This window comes from Purpureocillium takamizusanense, chromosome 1 (genome assembly GCF_022605165.1).
Source record: "Purpureocillium takamizusanense chromosome 1, complete sequence".
Lineage (NCBI taxonomy): Eukaryota > Fungi > Ascomycota > Sordariomycetes > Hypocreales > Ophiocordycipitaceae > Purpureocillium > Purpureocillium takamizusanense.
This window is the reverse complement of record NC_063068.1, coordinates 3,733,045-3,755,881: the sequence shown is the minus strand read 5'-3', so window position 1 is coordinate 3,755,881 and position 22,837 is coordinate 3,733,045. Positions and strand designations below refer to the sequence as shown.

Here is a 22,837-nt window from a genome sequence, read left to right as displayed (position 1 = left end):
GGCGCAGTCTGGGTCCCTGGCCCTGTGGGTCCCTGGAGGACGTTGCCGCCCGGTCCCCTGTTTCCTTACACAGATGGCCCCCTCTGGCCCCTCCACTGGGACGGGAGGCCCCTCTACTGGGACGGGAGCTCATCTGCGAGCTCGCTCAGACCTGGAGGTCAGAGGCCCTGCTTGGAGCCTGGCAAGATCGAGGTGCGCCATCGACCGGGCTGATATTTCCCTCTGCCTTGCACCGCCCTCACCCAGGAGCTGCATCTCCCTCCCCCTCTGTTTTGTCCTGCGTCCAACATTACCCAACTTTGTGTCGCCGCGTGGGATTCCTCGTTGTTCTTCCTGCCGCGACTTTCAATATCGACCTACCTACGTACTAAAGCCACCTGCTCCCGCGACTCGGCGTCCCACCAAGGCGGCCTGTTCTGCGACCCGTCCCGCCGCATAAGCAGCCCCGCCACCGATCTACCACCTTCATCGCGACAAGAACCGAAGCTCTTGTTTCACCACGCTCCGACGTCCCCTTCTGTCGCAACCCGGCCGCTTCTGGCGGCCATCTCAGCATCCTTGAGCGCAGACAACAACTGGCTCGGACGCACCACAAGCCTGTGCGGCCGCGGCATTGCGTCATATCGCTCCGTCTCGCCCGCCGCGGGGACAGTCGCATCCGTCGTCACTCATCATGGAGTCAAGTCGCGGCGTGCCAGATGGGGAAATGTTCCTGAGCAAGCCGGCGCCTGATGACTGCGGTGACAGCCCTACCGTCGAGCCACTTCGCATCTTCAAACCCCAGAGCCCCAGGCCAGCTTCAGGCGGCGCATCGTCATCGTCGTTCCACAAGCCATCGTTCCCCCTACCTCCGGGCGCATCGAGCTCGGCAGCCCCACTGCCTTTCCCAGATGATGATGACGTCCGCAAATACATGCCACCAAAACCGTACGGCTCTGCATACAACGACACATCGCCTCGCATAGACACAAGCTCCGGTGAGAGAAAGCCCGGGCTTGCCGAGAGGAGGGGCGCCTCGCCAAAGGTTATACAATCTCCGTCGAGCCCGGAGGCAGACCATGGGCTCTTCGCAAGGCCTTTGAAGGAGCAGCCTCGACCTGCCTCCTCCAATACAAACTATCCGACGTATCAGAAGACATACTACCCCCCTCCGGAAGCCGCGGCGAGCGCTGGCTCGTCTGGCAACGTCCCGCAGCCGCAAGGCACGGGAGCGAGCGGAGTAGGGGGCACCAGCAGCAATAGCAACAGCAGCAACCAGTCGACGATGAACGACCAGGGCGTCAACCGGTTCGCTTCGACAGCCTCAAATTCCACAACGAGGGCGAACCGCGGCTCGCCGCCACCGCCCGAGACCCCAGTAGTAGAGCCGGGCACGATTCCTGGGGGCGGGATAGAAGCTCGGTACGCGGCGTCAGGGATCTCAGGAACCGCGACCCTCAACAGCCTCCAGGCCCATCAAGCTCAGAGCGCCGCCGCAGCGCAGAGACTGGCGCAGTATGGAAATCAGCCGCCACAAGTCCAGCGACCCTGGACTCCTACCGAAATCCCAGGACAAGCGCCTTCGGGTCCTCCTACAGTCTACCAGGGAGCAAATCCGATCTCAAGCCCTCAGCCGGAGCCAGTCTTCAGCCCACCTTCGGAGCCACCCGCTCAAGATCAACAGAGTGCCCCGGCTCAAGTCAGTGTCTTGGAACAGGATTTTCAACGCCTGAGCACCAAAACACCGCCTCCCGCTTACTCAAGTGTGAATCCCAGTGGAACATCTGCATATTCCAACGAGAAACAACGCCAGCAGCAGCAGCAGCAGCAGCATCAACAGCAGCAGCCGCAGACCCAACGGCCCACAACTTCGCCCGCACCCGCTGCTACTTCTTCGTCAACTCCTCCGCAGAAACCCATCGTCACGGCCGCGGCGGCTGGCGGAGGTCTCGCCTCACCGGCCCTTCAGCACCCTGGCCATCCAGCGTTCGCCAATGACCCTCGACCAGAAGCCAATGGGCAGTCGTCGCAGACGGCAGCTTCACCCACTCCGATTTCTGCCACACCTGCCTCTCCTCCCCCGCTGCCAGAGGGATGGATAGCCCACCTGGATCAGAATTCCGGCCAATACTATTATATCCATCTCGCTACGCAGGCCACCCAGTGGGAGTTTCCAAAGGGTCCAAATCCGATTCAGCATGAACAGGCACCACTCTCGCCTGTGGCCTCGACGTATGGGAACCCTCTGACATCCCCCATGTTTGGGAAGCAGTCGATGGCATCTCCCATGTTTCCGCCGCATACTCCGGGCTATGCCGAAAGCATTATGAGTGTCGCTGCCTCACAGACCCCAACAACTGCTGGGTTCTCCGGCCCCCCTCCAAGCTCTGGCGTCGATATGTACAGGATACAGCCAACCAACGGTGTATATTTCGGCCCATATCTTCGATATGTCAACATGGATCTTGAGAAAGGCATCTGGCATGGCAGCATCCTTATTGTTACCGATGCCCCTCAGCCACCTACCATCCACTTGCACCTAAGCATGGATCTCTCGCCGAATCCGAGACAACTGCAACCTCGCACCATCTACACTCACCAGCGCTGGTCCTTCTACAAGTATGAGATTGAAGTCCAGATGGGAGAGGGCGGCACCGAGAGGTGGACGTATGCCGTAACGTCTCACTTGGGCTGCACGCGTTATGAGTTTGTTGTCGCTGGACGCCACGAAATTGGATGGCGGTTCATTGCACATTCTGGCAATGACTTCGCCGCTGGCACAACTCAGAACGAACGTGCCAGGTTGGGCGGGGTCGGGTTCATGTGGAAGGACGTACTGCAGAAAAACGTTGAATGCGGCGGCTTCCACGTCCAACTCGGCCTGGGTGACCAGATATACGGCGACAGGTTGTGGAAGGAGGTGCCGCTACTGAAACAGTGGTTGGCCATGAGCGGTCGCGACAACAAAAAGAACGTTCAATGGACAGCTCGCCATGAAGAGGACGTGTCCCATGCCTACTTCCACTTCTACACGAGCCACTTTGATCAGCCATTCTTGCGCGAGGCGTTCGCTCAAATCCCTCACGTGTTACAAATCAACGACCATGATATGTGAGTTCAATGGGGGCGTGAAAGCAGACATCTTTATAATACTGACATGATGAAGTTTTGACGGCTACGGTTCCTACCCTGCCTACATGCAGAATTCTCCAATGTTTAAGAATATCGGTCGCATTGCCACGGACATGTACCTGCTCTTCCAACACCACACAACAACGGAATTGATGAGGAACGTCAGCACTGACCACGACATATTCACGATAACTGGTACTGGTTGGCATTTCGTAAAGTTTTTGGGGCCGGCCGTCGCAGTGGCGGGACCCGACTGCCGCTCTGAGAGGACTCAAGCTCGCGTCCTAGCCGGTCCGACATACCAGGGCATCTTTCCCAAGGTTGCTACGCTTCCGCCAAGCGTCCAGCATGTCATCTGGATGATATCGGTGCCCCTCATATACCCTCGGCTTGACACCGTCGAAAGCCTTGCGAACACAGTTGCTGTAGGAAAAAAGGCTGTCAACACAACGTACAACATACTGGGAAAGGTGACCAGTTCGGTCGCCGGTGTTGTCGGTGGCAAGGAGGTCGTCGCACAAGGATTCTCGCAAGTCAAGAGAGCCGTTGGCAAGACTGGCCTCATGGGCAACGTCCTGAATCAGTTCGGTGAACTCGACATCCAAGAAGTCTTGAAGGATATGTGGACGCATGACACCAAAGACCTCGAAAGAACATATTTCATCCGAACTCTACAAGGTATTGCCCAGCAAAAGGGCATACGTATGACTTTTCTGTCTGGAGGTAGGTTTCTTGAACTCACCGCCATCACGACTCGTCTAATGGGATTGACACTACGAACAGACGTGAACGCCTCCGGCGCCGGCTTGGTCCATGACCCGACACACCCTGCAGATCACAAGACCATGTATCAGATCATCTCGTCTCCTATTGTGGGAGCCCCACAGGGCGGCTACGTCTTGAAGATGCTGCATAACCAGAAGACGCTGTACGTGCCCCAGAACGGGCAAAAGACGACCAACGAAGTCTCGGACACCAAGGAAGATATGATGGAGATTTTCCACACGGACGCAAGCGGAGCGAGTCGCGAACTAAAGAAGCTGATGGGGAGGAGGAACTACGTCGCCTTCGTCGCCTATGATCAGGAGGCAGCGAACCAGGCACCCTTCAGCCCCAATCCAAGCATCAGCAGCCAGCAGCAACAACAGGGGCTGTCGAAGTTGAGCATCGCGGTGGACTTCGTGGTGCAGGGAGATGGGCCGTTTCAAGCCACCACCAAGTATGGTCCTGTCATCATTCCACACCTTGAATTTGGCCGATGAACAGCGAAACCTACCTTTTGCTGTGCGAGACAGGATATGGAATTTTTATGAGATGCAACCAGCGATGCTGTTGAATCTACAAGCTTTGAATACCTCTGCCCGTTTGCTTCCAGTGCTGTAATCTGTACGCCCTCTGCTTGCTTACCCACTTGATCTTGTTCAATGGTAGTAGACATTTGAATGTACGTATTCTGGAGTCCGAAGACTGAGACCGATTTTTTTGTTTTGGCTTCTATTAGATCTAGATGCTACGAAGAGCTCAAATACGATCTTCAAAATCCACAACCCTCCACAAACTCATAGTACATGAGCTCCTTTGCTGCTGTCGTTATTTCCGTTTGCATTGGCCCGGTTTGCTGTCCGACGACAGCACTCCGCTTGCCACAAGCCATACTCGACGGCTCTTTTCCCATAAACCGCGCTCTACAGTTGAAACAGCTCCTTCAGGATTGCCATGGTCTCCTCAGGGTTCTTGACCGAATGCCCAGTGGTAGCCGGGTGGTTGTAGATCTCGTAGTCATTGCCGCCTTCGAAGGTCTTGTCACCAAAGAAGTGAATGGTCTTGTACTCGACGCCGCCCTTCTTGGCCTCTTTCTCGAGATGTTGAAGGCAGTACGTCTTGTCCCAGCCGGTAGGGAAGACGTCAAAAGAAATTTGGCCACCGATGGAGAAGCTGCGTCATGGTCAGCATCGCGATGTCCACAGACGCATCCACCGCGGGATTTGAGACACGGATGGATGAAGAGGCAGGGGAGGGAGGGGGTAAAAAGGAAGAGGACATACGTCAGCCCCAGGCCCCCGAAACGCTCCTTGAGCGCGGCAACAAACTTCTCGCGCACCTTGGCGCCCTTGTCGTACTCTTGGAAGTCGAGCCTCTCCTGCGTGCTCGCATTCCTGCCGATGGGGCTCACATTGATCATGCCGTTGCGGAACTCGATAAAGGTGCCGCGCTTGATGGGGATGTCGAGATCGGCAATGTAGTGCAGGCAGAAATTTGCGAGCTCTTTGTATCTGTCCTCGCCGATCCAGCGGATGAAGCTGTTGGACGGCAGCGACTGCCCCAGCTTGTAGGCGGTGAGGCCGTTCTCGGAGAAGCAAAAGTCGAAGAGCTGCGTCACGGGGAGGCCGGCCGGCTTGCCCAGCTGCTCCTCCTGCTTGCTGAAGTCGGAGCCGCCGACGAAGCCGATGGCGCACTTTTGGCGCAGAGACTGGAGGAGGGAGAGCATCTCGGGAGATGCGGCCTGTGCGTGTGTGTGCGAGACCCCCGGCGTCGGTCAGCCCAGCCCATTGCTATTCTTGGACCGTTTCTCCCGCATGTTCCACGCAGCCGAGCAGGAATATACGAAGTTGGAGGACATACCAAGCGAGCAGGCGTCAATGTGCCGTCCACGTCGAAGAGGCAGATGGTGTTCTTCAACGGGCGCTCCTCGAGCGGAGGGAAGGTCGGTGGTTGCGTGAAGGCCATGGCTGTGTGTGGGTGTGTGTGTGTGTGTTTGCGGACGGACGACGGATTTTCGAAGTGGCTTCTGCTCTGCGACCTCACAAAGCGAGAAAGGAGAGAGAGCGCGCGCAGGGCAATTGCAGACGACGAGACCAAGGACCGAGGACAGATGCGTTCGTTGTAGATGTTAATTCGAGGGAGGGGTCGAGGGCGGTCTGAAGGGGTCGAAGCTGCAAGTGCGACAGGAACAACCCAATTGAGCTAGTGAGTTGGTACTGGAGCTGGCCGAGCTGCTGTGGAGGGGCTCTTCTTCCCCGCGGCGACAAATTTCCAGGTTGTCCACGAGAAAAGGGGGGGGGCAGCTACGCCACCACTCCTCACAACAGTACTAAGTACCAAGGAACCGAAAGTACACGTGTCAGAAGTGTGTCGAGCAGTCTGCCAGCATGTGTCAATTGTTTGGATGCGTGCAAAAGACAGCTTCGTAATGAATTCCCCAGGAGTCGAAGGTGACCTCCGGTCTGCACAGGTTGTGACGTTCCATGCAGTCCTACAGACCTCGGCGCGAGTGAGGCCTGTGCTCAATCGCAATGGCGGGGCAACGGCCTACCACAACCAGCCCAAAGAGGTTCTTCCGCATCGGCGTGCGATAGAGGTACGCGCCGCTCGAATCGTGGCCCTGTTCAATGCACGGCATGAATTGGATTTCTTCGCTGCCATATACAGAGGGCATTTGCATTCCATCCAGCTAGGGCGGTATTTCATACATGTATATACAGGCAGCATGCTTTATGAAGCCTCGTAGCCCCCAAACGGACATGCCCAACGCTGCAATCTAACGAACCATGCTGCGAACCATCATGTCGTTCCCTTCCAAGTTCTTCGCTATAAACGACGCTGGCCATGCCAAATAGTAGATACTAGTAGTAATTGCCCAGACGAGCTGTATGTGCTGGATTCTTACTCGAACGCCACAGACTCCGGGTTCGCTTGTCAAGGACCCACGGTGTTTCTGTATACTCTGCCTAGGCATCCATTCCCCAGATCCCAGTCACCTCAACCACAACATTCAAGATTGTGCTGATGGTCCATAATGCGATCAAGCACCAACCTATCTTGCGGCTCAGAACCCACTTATTCAGGGGAACGAGAATGAGTAATAGTAAAAGCATGGCGAGCAGGGTGACGCTCGATGTCAACAAGGTCCCGCCGACCTGGACAGGGTACGGGCCGTATTGAAGTGGCTTCTCGGGATGCTTCTTGTGCTTTCGGTTGGCCCCTTGAATCATCATCATCACTCCACCGACCCCGATGCCCAGGAGTATGTTGAGCATCGGGCCCCCGAAACAGGCGCATCTGTAAAGGCAATGTCAGCCGTTATCGGTATACCTAGGTGAAGCTCGGTCACTCACAGCGCCATGACAGGGTAGCCAAGCCGGGCAACCGTGATGTCCGCCACCAGGTCGCCAATGCTGTTGCCCGCCGCAAAGATGGTCAGCCCCAGCAGGGCCTCGGATATTCCAAGAATGACGCCAAAGGCTTTCAAGACCCCGACAACCTCACCAGCGACGGTCGAAATCCACGCAATGCTTATGATGAATCCAAGAAAACAAAGAACATAGTGAAACTTGGGTCGCTGGTGCTCGGTCGTTGTCACGAGCAAGAGGGCCAAGAGCACAAGTGAGAACAGAAGTGTGTACAGAACCATCATCACCAGTTCTCTACCAGGGTCCTCCCAATCGTCTGCCAGGTTTGCCCACAGGACAAGCACTGCGAAAAGTGGTCCAGCGAACAACTGCACGCAAACGAGCCATCGGTTCCAGGGCGCGCACTCATCGTTGGCGTTGCTTACGGAAGGGATGTTCGACGCGGATTTCGGACGGAGGCTCGATGACCGTGGCGACGGTGCGATGGCTGACTCTACCGCAGTATCCTCCTGTTCCAAAGGAACAGGGCCGCTAGACGACAGATTGGGATTGAGAAGATGACTGCCATGCCGTATCAAGGAGTGGCGACGATACCGCTCCCACTCGCTCTCCGGTTCAATCTCTCGCGGCTCGACGGAAACAGCCGGAGCAGAGTGGGCGAGGAGGGGCCTGCTCACTGGCTCGACGATGGTCCCGTCGATGGATACATCATCCTCGTTCGTCTCCGAGTCCACGACTGGCAATGTGATTACCAGCAAGAATATCGTGGGCATTGACAAGGCGCTGGCGAACTTGTCCCAATATGTCTTTTCTCGCCAGCCCTGTAGAGTCGGGAACAGGGTGGCTAGGAGAACGTGCGGTGGCGGCAACATCGAGTATGGCCACCACTTGACGGGCCGGGCAACTTGCACTGGCATCTGCAGGTCAGGAAAGTGGTCGTCCCTCCTAGCGACAGCCGGGGAAGGAAGGAGCATGAATTCGGGGTGCGCTGACGGTGGCTGGGGCGTGAGCAACATCGGCGATTCTGAGAACCGGGGGAACGGAGTGCTGGGAGACGACTGGTTACTCTGACTGCTGCGGCGGCTCGGAATTTGCAGTTTCAACTTGGGTGAATGCGCGTTATCTCCAGTACCATCAAGAGAGTTGCCGAGAAGCGTTCCTTTAGAGCCTGTTGGGGGCGGAGCAAGGTTTCCATCTACTTGGTATGACAAGATTGGCGTCGAAGCTTTCTGACCGCTGTCATGATCCTCAGGGCGCTGACTGGGTTGTTCGACGTCCAATCGGTCGCTGAGCATAGGGATGGCGGGCGCCGAAGACGTCGGCATATCCCCCGACGACAATGCACGATCCCTGTATGCTGTCGCTGTTGTATCGGTCGGTGAGTCAGGCTCCACGCCATGGTCGTGGAGGTAGGAAGTGGCAGCCACAGTGCCTCTTCTACCGCGGCGGTTGATGATGTTTTCCGAATGGCTGCGACCCGTGATGGGAGAGAGCTGTAGATTGCTTTCGCGCTGCAGCTGCGCCAATGCGGATCGAAACTCGAGCGCTCCAAACAGACTGGGCCGGATGGGATTCATGTTATGGTGCCGCTTCGGCCCAATCCGCAAGACTCGCATGTTCCTCGTAACTTCGGCAGCCACCATGCGCTCGTGATCTCCATCGACATCCTCATCGCTGGAGGCGGCGACAATGTTCTCTGCTCGGCCGTCTACTTCGATCCTCGGTCCTTGTTCGAAAGAGGCGGTATCCGGCGGCGGCGAGCTGCGCCTGGATGAGCCACGAATCTCCTGGTCGGCGTCATCGGGTTCGTCTCTGTACGGCTCCCCGGCCAACTCGTCCCTGGACTGTCCCACGGCTCCGTAATAGTTACTGCGTGCTTCGCCTTCTCGCCGCAACCGCCGTTTCCTCTGCGTCGAATACCAATGCCATCCGACAACGGTGACAACGTATACAACGTAGTATCCTATCATCGCCCAACACTCCCAGAACAGAAGTTTTTGGTCGGCGAGGAACACCATTGTGAAGCATACGGCAACAATGAAGAAACCAAGGTCGCGCGTATAGGTCTTCCTATCCACCCTGAATTCGCGCACCAGCGCCATAGAGCCGGCGACGACACCCGTGATGAAGCAGGCCGCCCCGATGAGCTCGCCCACGGCCATGCCGGGGCTGTTGGAGCTCATGGCGGCAAAGGTGCTGAAGACATCAGGTGATCCATTGCCAAAGGCAAGAAACGTGACGCCGGCCAGGCTCTCGCTGAGGCCGAGAATCGTGGCGATGGTGCTGAGATTGATGCTGAAGAAATCGCTGGCGGCGATGCCAATTGTGGTGAAGAGCAAGCCCAGCCACAGCACCAGCAAGACAAACGCTACCGGCTGGGCATGGCTGAGGCCGCAGTAGTAGAGTTCGAGGTATGGAAGGAGTCCCGCATTGTCGTCCTTGCAGTATCGCCTAACGAAGGCGCATTGGTCTTCGGCCGAGTGGACTTGGTTGCATTCGGGGGCTTTTGCGCGGCGCGTGAGAAGCGTCGCATCCCGGTCGATATCGTAGTCGAGGTGGTGGCGGCGCCCATGCGACGACAGGAATGCATAAACCGTCAGCAAGGACAAGAGCAGAACGGTGACGTAGAATGGGCGCGCGCGCGCACGGCTGCCTCTGAGTCGGATCGGTGGCATGCTCGTTGTATCATCACGTCTCGGCCCTCAGGCCTAGCGACGCGGGCTATGGGACAAGAGAAAGCTCCTCAGGCATACCCGAGGGGAAAAGGAGCTTTGAGGGTGACGGACGCATATACACATGTAGGCATACAAGCATTTGGTGCATTGCTCGCAGTGTGGTGCGGGAGACTCGCCGTCTCGCACGACAGCAGCGAGGATCGGTATTATTTGGCGGCCTCGATTTCTGGTGTAGGGGCTGCCTGCAGCCACCGCCAAAGGCCCTGTCGCACTCCACTGTCTATCGAAGCCGGGCTGCGGAGCCTTTGGGCGCGCGGATGTGCGGGCCTCCCTAGGACGCAACGTGCGCGTCACGTCATGCCTGTACACGTACTACGCATGTACTGGATGCCACCACGAATTTAAGGTGCCTGCTAGTGGAGGGGCGCGGGGAAGGAGGGCCGGTTGGCTGCCTCTTCCCCAGCTCATCCCAGCAGTGCGTCACGACCTGCCTCGTTTTGCTTGCTGCCGCGTTTGGGGTTTGTCTCGAGCAAGGCGCAACGAAGTACGTCCTTGGTTCCGCGCTCATTGTCAGCGCAGGCTAGACAGATACAACCTAAAAAAATCGCGGCAAGAGCAAGACCATCCATCCTTACGTCGGTATTGGTATCAGATGCCATCCAGAACACTCGCTGTCTCACATCACAACCACAACTGCCGAAGGCGCACTTGAGCCCAATCCCCCACTGTCGTGAGACGAACGGCCGTGCATCAGCTCTTCCTAGTCGATCGGAGGTGGCGAACAAAAGCAGGCTTGATGTCTTGCCGCTGCTGGCCCACGCGTTCACCAAAGTTGAGAGGTTGGTGGCGTGGTACACACAGCTGCGTCCACACGTTCCCAAACCAAACAGGAAGGCACTTCCAGCTGTGGGCCAAAAGTCACGTGGCAATAGTAGAAATCAGGTTCGCGGGCGTCCTGGCGCCAATTTGTTGTTGAAGAATGGAATGGACTGAGTCTGAGGTCTAAGCCACCGTGGCTGGAGTGTGTGGCGCTCTCCAGCAAACCTAACCAAAACCCCCCCGAGCACGCACGAGTCGGCACGACGGTTGGCCCCCGCCCAGTGGACAAGGCCTTGTCGTGGGCCGAGACTTTGTTTACTTTCTGCGCCAGCCGACCAACCACACGGCCTGCGCAGCACCACACCAAGGACGCGACACGCCGTAAGACGGATCCGTGGAATCCCAAACCGCATACCTGGTCTTCCATCCACCGCCACGACACAAACAATTCCAAGCGCCCTCGTCTTGGCTGCGAGATGCCTCGTGTTGCCCAAGTGCCACGCGCCGGCGGCGTCAGAAACACCTCTGGCTCTCCATTCAAGTCTCCCGTAAAGTGAGAAAGACTTCGCTCGCCCCCCCCCCTTGACCCTCTCTACTCCGCACCTTTCCGCCGCCCAAACCGCATTGCATGTATGCAGGCAAGCCTCTCTTTTCTGACACGACCATGTTGGTTAGGATTCCTCTCAACGACGATGCGACAGAAAAGGGCCAACGAATGAATTCGCGCAAGGCCCTCCACGAGAAGCAAATCAACGAGATCAAGAAAGCGGCCACGCCGCGCAAGGCCAGCATCAGGCTGGAGGACACCGAGAATGCGTCGCCAGGCTCCGCCATGGGCACCCCGCGCGGGAGCCGCGGCGGCGTCGATGGCGACGAGAACATCATGGTTGGCGGCGTGTCCGTCACGCCCATGAAGCGCGTCCCTATCCTGGCCAACTTTGAAGAGTGGATGAAGATGGCCACGGACAACAAGATCAACGCGACCAACTCGTGGAACTTCGCCCTCATCGACTATTTCCATGACATGTCCCTATTGAAGGAAGGCGACGGGGTTAACTTCCAGAAGGCGAGCTGCACCCTCGATGGCTGCGTCAAGATCTACACCAATCGAGTCGACAGCGTTGCCACCGAGACGGGTAAATTGCTCAGCGGCCTTGCCGATAGCAACAGCAATAAGAAAAAGGACCGCGATGGTGACGCCGAGGGCGAAGAAAGCGAGGAGGAACTAGATGAGGATGGCAACGTCAAGAAGAAACCGAAGAAGAAGGTGAGTTGCCAATGCCCGTGACGTGGACCGCAAGTACTCAACAAGACATAGACACAACGATCATCGGAGGCTACGTTGGCTCCATCTTTCCATTCTCTGCAGCTGAAGAAGTTCGAGCTCGAGTTTGCGGTAGACCCGCTGTTCAAGAAGGCGTCAGCGGATTTCGACGAGGGAGGCGCCAAGGGTTTGCTGCTCAACCACTTGATGATCGACTCCCAAGGCCGGATTGTCTTCGACAGCAGTGACGATGCGGGTGACGTGATTACACTTGGCAAGAACAAGGACGACGATGCGGCGGACGAGGACATTGAGGACGAGGATCCCGATGCTTCGGCCATGCAGCCAGTGCAGACTCTTGAGGAAAACGCCAGCGTACAACAAGATGAAGAGGAAGAAAATGCCGTGCCTATTGATCTGGCATCGCTGCGATACCGATTTTTTCCAGATTTGGCCATGCTGGACGACCTTGACGTATGCCCCTCGCTCAAGAATTTCGATATTGGCGATCCTTCTGGCTCCACCGACATCCCGTTTCTGAAAGCACCCGAGGACTGGAGGATGGATCAAGACAAGGAGAAGACACCTGGCGCGTTTGGAGATAAGTCAGGCATGTTCATCGATGAGGAAGCACCGGCCGGCTTTGACGACGACGACTTGGGCTTGGGAAGCTTTGACATTGGCGGCGATGTGGCCTTTGGTGAAGGCGGAGAAGCCTGGGCCCGTGAGGCGGCTCTTGGTCCTCAAATGCGGGTATACGATGCCGGCATGGGTGACGGCGGGGAGGGCGAGGGCTTCGACGACAACGGAGAATACGTCGTTTCCATGGTCAACCCACAAAACTTTGACAAGATGCACGATGACATTCTTGGGTTCTTCGACCATGCACTGCAGAAAAACTGGAGCAGCGCAGAACACTGGAGGATCCGAAAAATCAAGGACATCAACAAGCCTAGCAGCGAGACAAGGAAACGGAAAGAAAAGGAGCCGTTCGAAATTGATTTCGCCGCGCCGTTGGAGTCTACCATGGCAGACATCATTCACACGCAGGCATCGAGTAACTCGGCCATCTCCTTGCCAAAGAAGGACTGGAAGTCCAAGTCCCGAAACCTGCTGCCCGACGACAAGCACTTCAACTCAAAATCGCTGCTGAGCCTTTTCCTCAAGCCCCGAGCCCGTCTCTCCTGCCGCCGTACAGGGTTTGGTACTCGTGCCGGCATGGGCAACGCTCAGCAAGACCACCAGCCTGTCGGTGAGATGGACGAAGCCTTCTGGGCGAATCAAAAAGGCCCCGAAGAGACGGCTCTTCCAGAAGGCGACTACGATGCCAACTTCTTCCAAGACGACGGACTGCCATTCCCCGGCGGGGATGACCCCGACGACGACGATTTGGAATTTGCTGACGCACGAGAGCACCTCTCCCCCGAGGGTGAGCCCGGCATGACGGAGGCCGTCGGGCTGACGGCGATGCTTGGTGGCGAGACATATCCGTTCACGCAGGCCATGGGTGGTGCGTTCGGGACAACGCTGGTCACGCAAACGAGAAGAGTCCGGCCCGAATACGTGCAGTACGCGCGGCGGGCGAAGAAGGTGGACGTGCGTCGGCTCAAGGAGGAGATTTGGAAGGGCATGGAATTTGACAAGCTCGAGGTAAGCATGACTGAAGTATCACTTGCGCCTCGTCTTTACTAACAGTTGGTGTCAAGAAACCCACAACGTTTGGCACGCCGGATCAACCAGACGCACCAGCAGACGCGACACTCAAGTTTAGTGAGGTCATCACTGGACTCCAATCTGTATACCCCAAGTCAGTGATGGAGGATATCTCGACGTCGTACTGCTTCATCTCCCTACTACATCTTGCTAATGAGAGGGGGCTTGTAATTGAGAACACTGAGAGTCTGGCAGACCTGGCCATCCGCAAAGACTGGACGGCGGAGGCGATTGAGGGTGCGGAGTAGAGCTACTGGAAAGCGGCGTATGAGAGCATCGGCGTAACGACGACGTGTTTCGACGAATGAACGCGAATATGAGGGCAGGGCTGCTGGATGTACGAGCATGGGGGACCCCTGACGCGGAGATGTACAAGATGGCGGATCTGTAGTCCATGGAGTGGAAAGGAATCTTGGAAACGCTTGACGACTCGAGAACATGAGGATGAAATGTCGGGCAATCACGCAGACCCTTTTTTTTGGGCCAATACTGAGGCGCACCTATGTAACTGCGCGCATATCGTAGAATCTGCGACCAGGCCCCGGACGCATCTCCGAGGTCCGCCAAAAAGAACACCATCAGGATCCGACACGCCAGACACCGGCGGAAGCCAATAAATCGCCGCCTGCAGTCCGTCCGCCGTCCATACCGAGCGGTGCCCAACTACGACCACGACGAGGCAGGAAAGACTTGAGTTTGTAGTTATGTACGAAAGTACGTACCTACTCAGCATCCGTAGGTACTGTGTGTGTGAGCGTGTGCATTGGCTGCGCAGACATCCATTGGGCCCCAGTGCCAATCCACCGCACCCCCGCATTTCAACGCCCGCTGAGAGGGCCATGCCCGATTCCACCACCCACCAGCCCTGGAGGGCACCCACCAACCAACCCCCTGCTGCCCTGACTGGCCCCCCCCCCCCATCCCCCTCCAAGCCCAAGCCCCCCTTCGAAAAATTGTGGCGCTCGATGACGTCGGAGGACCCTGAATGACGACGTGACGCAGGACTTGGTGCCCGTCTCGGTTCCTGGTGCTTTCTTTCTGCGCCGTGGTCGTGCAGCGCAAATAAGAATACTTCTTGCCCCTTCCGCGGGGAATTGCGACTGTTCAACTTGTACACCAGTTCTTTTATCTACCTGCGGCGCTCCGGCCATGGTTGACGCAGCGAAACGTCACCCAGAAAAGCATCGCATTCGACCCCAAAGGTCGACTGGGCCTAAAACCCCAGCACTCTACCTTCAATCTCCCGCTCACCGGCGAACTACAATCCCGGTTCATCAATGGCGATATCGAAAGACAGGTTTGCAAACTGTCGCGTATCCTGCGTCATCATTGTCTCCTATGGCACAGGTCCTAAAATACTACCAGGTTGCTGAAGCAGTGGGCGCTTGTCCATGTTTCAAATTTTCGTCTATGCCGCTGGCACTGCTCCGTGCCATTTTCCTAGCCAGCTGCCATCGACTTGCCCACCGTTTCGCGATCAATCGAAGCGCATATCACACGATATTTCCAATCACGTCGTTTTCGTTGTTTTTGGTTTTCGTATCGTCGTTCAACAACATACCCGAATCCAGAACGCCAAGTCTCCATATGTTCCAGCGCCAGAGGCAAAATCGAGGTTCGGCCATCTTCGCCGTCTCCATGGCCCACCGCTGCTGTATTGAATTTTGGGTATCAACAACCATCGCCGACAAATTATGCAACAGAAGAAGCGAGGGGAAGTGAGGGCCGTCAGGGCTGCTGAGTGCAACGAGCGTTGCTGCAACACGACTAATGTCCATGCCAGCTGAGACGCATGGACTAGAAGCCGACTGAATGATGTCGACCATGCGGTTACGGTTGCGGACGGCCACGCTGACCAACAATCTCTCCTGCTCTCAAAAGGGCAGTCATTCCATCAAAGGGCCTTTTACCGTTTTCATCGGCCGGATTTACCGCAGTGATAAGCACATCTTCGCCCGAGTGTTCGACTTTCATGTGCTTGAACGCAGACGACTCAGCCTGAAAGCCTGTGCCAATCCCGTTAGCCGGAGCCGCAGATCCATCAAGCGACTGGGAGTTATGCATACCATAGCCTCTGGGCCCTTGATCGGGCCTGAAGGACAAGTCGTGGTGTCCATCTGCGTTAGCCGCTGCGGCAGATATGGGCATTGGCTGCGGTTGCTTCGCGATGAAATCCGGGGTGCTCGACATTGTCCGATTTGCAAGGAGAGCATGGATTGGGAGCGGACCTTCCCCCTGCATTCGGCTTACACTTGTCGAGGACGTGCTGGAAGCGGTAGTGCCGCCTGATGAAGGTTCATGACGGAGCATAGGTTTGCGCGAGGGCGGCAAAACTGTTGGGCCATCGCCGTCCAGCCGCAGTGCACCGGATCCAGCATGCCTCGATGCAAAATACCCGGCATCAGTCATCGGCGTGTCCACATTCTTCATGCCGTCGTCGAGCATATCGGAAAGTGACGGCAAGGACTGTTGAGACGGCTCTGCCCGGCTCCGGCTCGGCCAGGACGGCGGTCGACGCGAGTGCGTGTCTCTCGGGCTTCCGGAGTCGAAATGAGTCGTTCGGGGTGATGGCCCGGTGTCATCAACGGAGTGGCGATACGGAATCGATGGCGCCACAGAAGAGTGTTGCGATCCCGCCAACGACGCCGTCGAGTTAACTCGTTCCTGCCGAGTTGGCGGAGGCTCACTCCCTTGCTGTCGTTCGCTATTACTGCCGCTGCCTGTGCCGCTCGACTGTCCGCCATTCGGCGTTGCGCTGCTGCTGGTGCTGCCGTGACGTAACCTGGGAGGCTCTAACTTGGGACGCTTGGCGACATCATGGCCTTTGAAGAAGAAAAGGTTAGCACTTCATCAACAGAGTCAGCATCGTCCTACGCACCCTTGTTGTGCTTAGCCTGTTTCTCCTTGAAGTCATGGAGATACTGAGAATACCGGCGGTATTCAGGGGTCTTCTTGTACTCGGAAAGGTTGCGGTGGTATTTTTCCTTGGCGGCATTTGCCTGGCTCTCGTATGTCTCCTTTTCTGTGGGATCCAGACTCTGCCAGTTCTCCCCGACCAGCTTTGCAATCTCAGTGAAGGTCAGGTTCTGGCCTTTCAGGTCTTCCCTCATCTCTGCTCAACGGTAAGCACGATTCTCCACACGATTCTAAACATATGGTAACAACGGCGCAGGTCTTACTGTTGGAAAAGAGAACATATGCGGACGGGGGCCGCTCCGGAGCGTTCTCATCTGGCTAGAGGGCAACGATAAGCCATGGCACACTTTTAGGCTATCGAACCACCGACGTACCTTTGGATGTCGTCGATACTTGCGCTTGGTAACTCCATGGCTCTCATTGCCACCCTCAGAACGATTAGATTCACGTCGGCTGGGCTCCGACTTGACCTCCTCCGATACGGACTTGACCGACGCAAGTGATACGCTCGGAGCAATACCTCTCGCATTAGCGATGCGCCTTTGAAGTTTCTGGAACAAATCAGAACTCTGCTCGCTGACGGGTCGAGGATGTTTCGTCTTACCCTTCGGTGGCCAAGTTTGACGCCAAGAGCATCTCTGCAGTAACAATCAGCATTGAGCGAGACAAACACCCAAGGGCAACATGAGATGACAGAAACATACAGATCAGATTCTTGGATGTCGAGGATCGTGTCCCAAGTATCAAACCCCTGATCCACGAAGGCATCAAGATATCTAGACAAGCCCAGCTCGGCAAATATGTCGTCGAGTACTTGAGTCATACAGTCGGATTTCCGCCCTACCTTGGGACGAGCAAACGATTTCGGTATGCCGGCTCCTCTCGCGGGAGAGACTCAAAGGCCAGCATGTGTCTCGCACCGCGGGAGACCACGCTGCGGCCGCGGGTGCGCGCGGCGATGGAAGAGTGCCAGCACCAGCAGAAGAGCGTACGATGCCTCTCGAGACACCGGACAACTTAACCCGGGGTTTGTCGACAGCTGAATCAAGCAAAGGAGGTGCGATGGCAGTTCGCAGGTGGTAATACGGTTGCTGGCCGAAGGATGAGTCCTGACGGGTGTCGTGGATGCCTGTTTTCTGGGTACTGCAGTTGACCTTGCACCAGAGTCGCGGGGGCTGCGAGCCACGACCCGGGCTGATGCAGTCAAAAAATATCGAAAACGAACGAAATCGATCCGCGATGACGCTTCGGATGGTCCAATGAGACGCGACCACAGTGCGGGAGAAGATCGAGCAGAGGGTGTGATGGCAAATGAGGGGATGGATGTCGAGCAGAGCGGCAACCCGGCTTGCTTCGTCGGATATCTCGATTGCCAAGAAGGGGGTGTGCCGTGCACGTACCGACGCCTGCCAGCTTGAGGGGCCAACGACACACGTCAACAAGTCGGTACGGTTCGCTGGGCAGTGCGGATGAGGGACACCAGTGGGGAGTGGCGGGAAGAAGACGTCAAAACGACGTGGAAGGCGGATTTGCTGGGTGCGCGAAATGGTAGTGGCAGGTGGGCTGATGACGGGCGAGAATCTACGCAGGGATACTACGTATCTCGGCAAGACGGTGGCGAAGGTCGCGTCCCTGAAGCTGGTAGGGTGCGCGTTGCGGAAAATGTTTTGGGAGCAGTCCGAATCTCCCGGGATTGCCGTGAGAGCTGGCGGCGAGCTCGGCGAGATGGACGACGCTTTTTGAGAGTGAAGGCTTCACTACTCGGCGGGCACACCACCGACTTGCTTCTGCAGTCGCGTGTCTCAGGTTCCTGGGCGGGCGAAACGGCCAGTACACAGAGCGGAACGTTGGGCGGCCAGATTGGAGCGTCAACAGAGGCAAGAGCGTCGCGGGATCAGAGCCGTGGGGGATTGCCGCTTCGAACGCCGAGGAAGGGGGATGTTTGGAAAGGTCGAGGGAAAAGAAGGCAAACAAAAGCGATTGATGGGTTGCGAGTACCTCGACGAAAGGAGACACAGACACCCACACCCCCCTTCTGCCGCGGAGCCTGGCCACAGCCGATCCAGTGCCAATGACATGATGGCTCTAGCAGCTTCCCGGCAGGATGGGAGCGCAAGAGCGGGCGAGACCAGGCCACACGCCAGGCCAGGGAAAACCCGCTGCCGGCGGTGCTGCTGGTTTGCGCTGCCCCCCCCCCCCCCCCGGGGGCGGCTGGCTTGGCTGGCGGCGGAAGGACCAGCGCATCGCACCGCATCGCACCACAGCGCAGGCACTCATGACAGCCCGCCCGTCCACCATGGCACCGTTGGCCCCCCCCCCTTTTTCCCTGTTAGCGGTGGCCTGGGCAGAAAGACATGGGGCTGGAGAAAAACGAGCCCTCGACTGCGACGGTCGAGAGGCGAGCGTGGAGAGTCACGAGTGGAGAGGAAGAGGAACGGAGGAACGAATGCTGGGGCCTGGATGAGTTCTTGGCTTTCGCCAGTTGAGGATAGGGAGTGGCACTAGCAAAGATACTCGTCCTGTACCTGGGCCACCACGACTCCACTAGCCTGGCTGGCCAGGCGGGCACCACCAGATGCAGCAGCCGCCTCCACCCCCAAACCGCCATCCGTTCAGAGGCAGAACAGGAGGAGGTGCTGAACGTCATTCGCCATGACGCTCGCGGGCGGCTGCCAATGTCAAAGACTGGGGGGGTAAGTGTCATCTCGATGAATTGCGCCTCGCAAACCCATCAGCGATGTGTGCGCAGTTACCCATACCGCAATGACTGCCTGCCGGACATCAATGACTCGCTGCTTGCCGTCTCAATCAACCGGGGGCGAGGCCGCGTCAATGGTTAAATTTCACCAGGTACGTGAAGAACATCACTGCACACGTTAAACGGCGCCAGTCACTTGGCGCCAAAAGCAAATGACAGATACACAAGGGCCTTTAACAGAGGAGGCCGTACTGCCATCATGTTCTATCGCTTCAAGTTCGGGCAGGCTCCATAGAGAGTGGAATCATGGCTCGAGGAGGGGGCGCCATCGTCGCGAAGCGCCACTGTACCGGCTCCGGGATATTCGACCACCTCACAGGCCGCAAAACCCCACCTATCGCGACTGGCAGTTCCCGCGAAACCGCCAGGCACTGGTGGGATTTACCTTTGTACCATGTGAGCGAGCAACGAGTCTCGCGCCATTTGAGACCTTGCTACGCAATGCCGAGGCCATTTACCGAGGCGACATCAAGCGGAATACATCGCTATCCTTTCGACCATAGGAGATTTTGCGGCAAGCATGGCGCAGTAGAGTGTGCGATCAAGAACGCGATTCATTCTCTGGCGCCGTCTCAAGCATCCAAACTGCTGTCGAGAATGAGGACCATCGAGATGCGTGGCGTGGCACCGTGGGGAAAAAAAGGTTGCCGTGCGCATTGGGGTGGAACCCCGTGGCACATCAACGGCTATGACGTTGACAATGACACAGTATTCATTGTGCCCGATCGCCATCCGACATCATCCCGATATCATCATCACGATCCCACTATCAGCGTCTCTCCCGTGGGTGAACAAAAAATGGAGAGTTGGACCCTAAGCTCAATATCAGCGTCCGAGGGGTACGGGCATTTATCATAGTCGCCTGGTCTTGCCCTGTCTCGCAATGAGTTTCCTGAGGCGATGCAACGATGGCCTGAGGAGCAGAAAGGGCAGAAATACCGATTGCTGTCGAGCTTTCCGATCACGCCCAATTGCATCGTGATGACAGGAGCGACTTTCATGGGTGCTAATGCTGGGGTTGCCACGGGTTGTCACGTCAGTACTCTCCAGCTCATCCACTGACGTACAGCGGAGCGTCAAGTTGGCTGGAGTTCACAGTGGCAGTGGTTGGGGGGGGGGGCGTCCAGACAGCAATCCCCGGGGTACTAAGAGGCAACTTTGAGGCTTCAGGATCTCGATCTCAGACCCGAGGCTGTGGCAGATTGGTCCGGTGATGGCAGAATATTGTCCCGTATCTCAATGGCGCCCCGGACACCCTCTATGGCATCCCAGCGACCGTGCCCCTGGATCCGAAAGTCGGCCAATCAGGGGAGCCGGAGCTTCCTCCAGCACGCCCCCGCCGTTAGTGTAGCTGTGTGGGGCTCGTGAGCTTTCATCAGGCCAACAGCGGGAATCGAGTTTTGGCGTGAGGATCGCAAAATGCCCGCGCTCGACGCATCGCCGAACATGGAACACCCACTCTGCTGCCCCCGACCTCCCGGACCCTCGTCTGCCTCGTGCAACCCACACAAGGCGGCCACGCTCCCCAGACGCCCCGTGGCATGTCGACAAGCAGCCTGCACGCAGCACAGTGGCAGGCGCTTTTGCCTGTCTTGTGGATGGCAATATCCAGCCAGCCAGTGCGTCAGTGACGCCGCCCCGGCTCAATCAAGTTTCTCCCCTTTGAACTAGCAAGGCCCGTCGCGTGTTGCTGTGCTTGTTCGGATTGCTAGCAATGCTACGTTCTGCGATTCGTGCACGCGCCTCGTCCCGAGAAGACCGACCGCGTGAGGTACGTACGTAACTACTGTACGCGCACTCCCGGCCGGGAACATCTCTCTCGATGCACAACCCGGCAGCCGATGCAGGGGAACACGATAGGGCATTGGCAAAGACAGGGCCGCATCAGGATCGCGATCCGGTCCGGCAGGCCCTGTGGCCTTATTCCCCCTTGCTAATCAGAATCACCCATGGTCACAACCCCATCTCACAGAATGGGGATTGGCGCTCTCTTGTGCGCCTGTGACCGAAGCGGCGGTTGGGTGTGCGGCTTGGTCCCATTCACACAGGTGTCCCTGCTCGCAGGCTGAACACACCCCTGATGAAGGCGTCGGTCGGTGGTGGGCATCGGAGGTGTGGCATCGCACTCCTCCTCTGCGCCGACCTCCACCTTCAGATACCCAGTACTTCAGTGCGAGAGGCCGCCGGCGCAGCGCAGAAACTGCAAAGCTTGTGGCTCGTGCTTGCTTCGACCACACTCCCGCGACGCACAAGTCGGGCAATCGCACGCATGTCAAGTGGCGAGGAGGAAAGAACGGGTCAAGGGCAGCAGAGGGTGTTTCCCCCCCCGTCCCTGCCACTGGAAAACACTGTCCCGTCTCGATGTCGCGACAACAGCGGAATCTCGATCTCTATCCGCGCCGACCAGATGCTCACTCAAACGGACATGGACAGCCGCTCAAGCCAACGGTTTCTGAAGGAGCACAGGGGGGGGAGGGATGGCAAGACTCCGGGCCGGACGCCCCTTCTCTGCATCGACATTTTGCAAATCCAAAGGTCGATAGTTAGAACCGGAGTTTTTGTTCCTGGAGGCGCAAACACACCGAGGGCGGACGCCTCCGACTCACTTGTAGTACGTATGCGCTGTTGGTATCCCGCAGGCTCGCGCAGTGTCTCGCCGCTCTGCCAATGTGGTCGGCCGCGGCCGTGGTCACTGGCCAGTCGCCTTGGCCCGCGGTCCAGCCTCGGTCATGTCCCAATACCAACAGGGCGCCAAACTGTCCCGCGCCCCCCACCCGAAACTCGTGTCATGATGGGCTTTTGCAAACGTTCTCGATTCCCGAATTCCCATGTCTTTCTCGGTACCCCGCCAATGGCATTTCGCGCACACAACAAATTCTCGTCCGTTCGTCGTCGGCGGCGGCGGCGGCTGGCGGCTGTGGCGAGCGAGCCTTGCGAGTCGTTGGCTGGGCGGGCCGGCGGCTGAGCGCGGTCGTGTCCTGCGCAGCAACTTGCCAGCCAGCTGCACACACCCTTGCAGTGTCTGGGATCTAGACCGTGGCGCCTGCATGACAGGGCGTGCAGCTAGACGGGGCGACGCCAGGCGACGACCCAGGCACGTCGGTGTCTAGACCCTGGACGATTTCGTTCGTCTGTATCTCATTTTGGGACAGGCCGTGTCGCTCACGCCGACGACCCAATCCTATCTTTGCCCATCTTGTGAACATGGAGAAATTCTAGGCCAGGTGTGTGATTTTGACAAATATCGTGCATTCAATAGTTCCGTAACCCATGTTCTCCCCATAGCTGTTCGAGCAACCCGGCCCAGCCGTTTTTAATGTACGATAACAGGCCTAGATCGCAAGTCGTATACGAAGGCAGCCAGTTACTATTGCAACTGCACTAGCGTTGTAGATGAAGCGGACGAGGGCGTAGGCTAAGCGTGGCAAATTGCTCAGGCGTTCACGAAGTG

General features: G+C 57.3%; 6 protein-coding genes across 6 annotated transcripts; 2 read left to right on the top strand and 4 right to left on the bottom strand.

Annotated features, from left to right (window-relative positions):
- The first annotated feature begins 243 nt into the window (after window positions 1-243).
- Window positions 244-4,539, top strand: JDV02_001166 (uncharacterized protein). Its single transcript, XM_047982068.1, has 3 exons — window positions 244-3,090; window positions 3,146-3,834; window positions 3,895-4,539. Exons 1-3 carry the CDS (start codon window positions 674-676, stop codon window positions 4,371-4,373), a joined length of 3,585 nt encoding a protein of 1,194 aa, XP_047838029.1. The 5' UTR covers window positions 244-673; the 3' UTR covers window positions 4,374-4,539.
- A 9-nt stretch (window positions 4,540-4,548) lies between these two features.
- On the bottom strand, window positions 4,549-6,272 carry PMM1 (Phosphomannomutase). The gene is made up of 3 exons (XM_047982067.1): window positions 5,734-6,272; window positions 5,157-5,614; window positions 4,549-5,046 (listed from the first exon to the last, which is right to left on the bottom strand). The coding sequence occupies exons 1-3, from the start codon at window positions 5,836-5,838 to the stop codon at window positions 4,797-4,799; spliced, it is 813 nt and encodes a 270-aa protein (XP_047838028.1). The 5' UTR covers window positions 5,839-6,272; the 3' UTR covers window positions 4,549-4,796.
- Window positions 6,273-6,542: 270 nt separating this feature from the next.
- JDV02_001164 (uncharacterized protein) lies at window positions 6,543-10,152 on the bottom strand. Its single transcript, XM_047982066.1, has 2 exons — window positions 7,227-10,152; window positions 6,543-7,170 (listed from the first exon to the last, which is right to left on the bottom strand). Exons 1-2 carry the CDS (start codon window positions 9,914-9,916, stop codon window positions 6,840-6,842), a joined length of 3,021 nt encoding a protein of 1,006 aa, XP_047838027.1. The 5' UTR covers window positions 9,917-10,152; the 3' UTR covers window positions 6,543-6,839.
- Window positions 10,153-11,075: 923 nt separating this feature from the next.
- On the top strand, window positions 11,076-14,195 carry JDV02_001163 (uncharacterized protein). Its single transcript, XM_047982065.1, has 4 exons — window positions 11,076-11,288; window positions 11,411-12,002; window positions 12,054-13,649; window positions 13,706-14,195. Exons 1-4 carry the CDS (start codon window positions 11,212-11,214, stop codon window positions 13,958-13,960), a joined length of 2,520 nt encoding a protein of 839 aa, XP_047838026.1. The 5' UTR covers window positions 11,076-11,211; the 3' UTR covers window positions 13,961-14,195.
- A 1,010-nt stretch (window positions 14,196-15,205) lies between these two features.
- On the bottom strand, window positions 15,206-15,538 carry JDV02_001162 (uncharacterized protein; the record flags this gene model as incomplete). The annotated part of the gene is made up of 1 exon (XM_047982064.1): window positions 15,206-15,538. The coding sequence occupies one exon, from the start codon at window positions 15,536-15,538 to the stop codon at window positions 15,206-15,208; it is 333 nt and encodes a 110-aa protein (XP_047838025.1).
- Window positions 15,539-16,419: 881 nt separating this feature from the next.
- JDV02_001161 (uncharacterized protein) lies at window positions 16,420-16,822 on the bottom strand (the record flags this gene model as incomplete). Its single annotated transcript, XM_047982063.1, has 3 exons — window positions 16,420-16,432; window positions 16,510-16,534; window positions 16,591-16,822. The coding sequence occupies 3 exons, from the start codon at window positions 16,820-16,822 to the stop codon at window positions 16,420-16,422; spliced, it is 270 nt and encodes an 89-aa protein (XP_047838024.1).
- Between the last annotated feature and the right edge of the window lie 6,015 nt (window positions 16,823-22,837).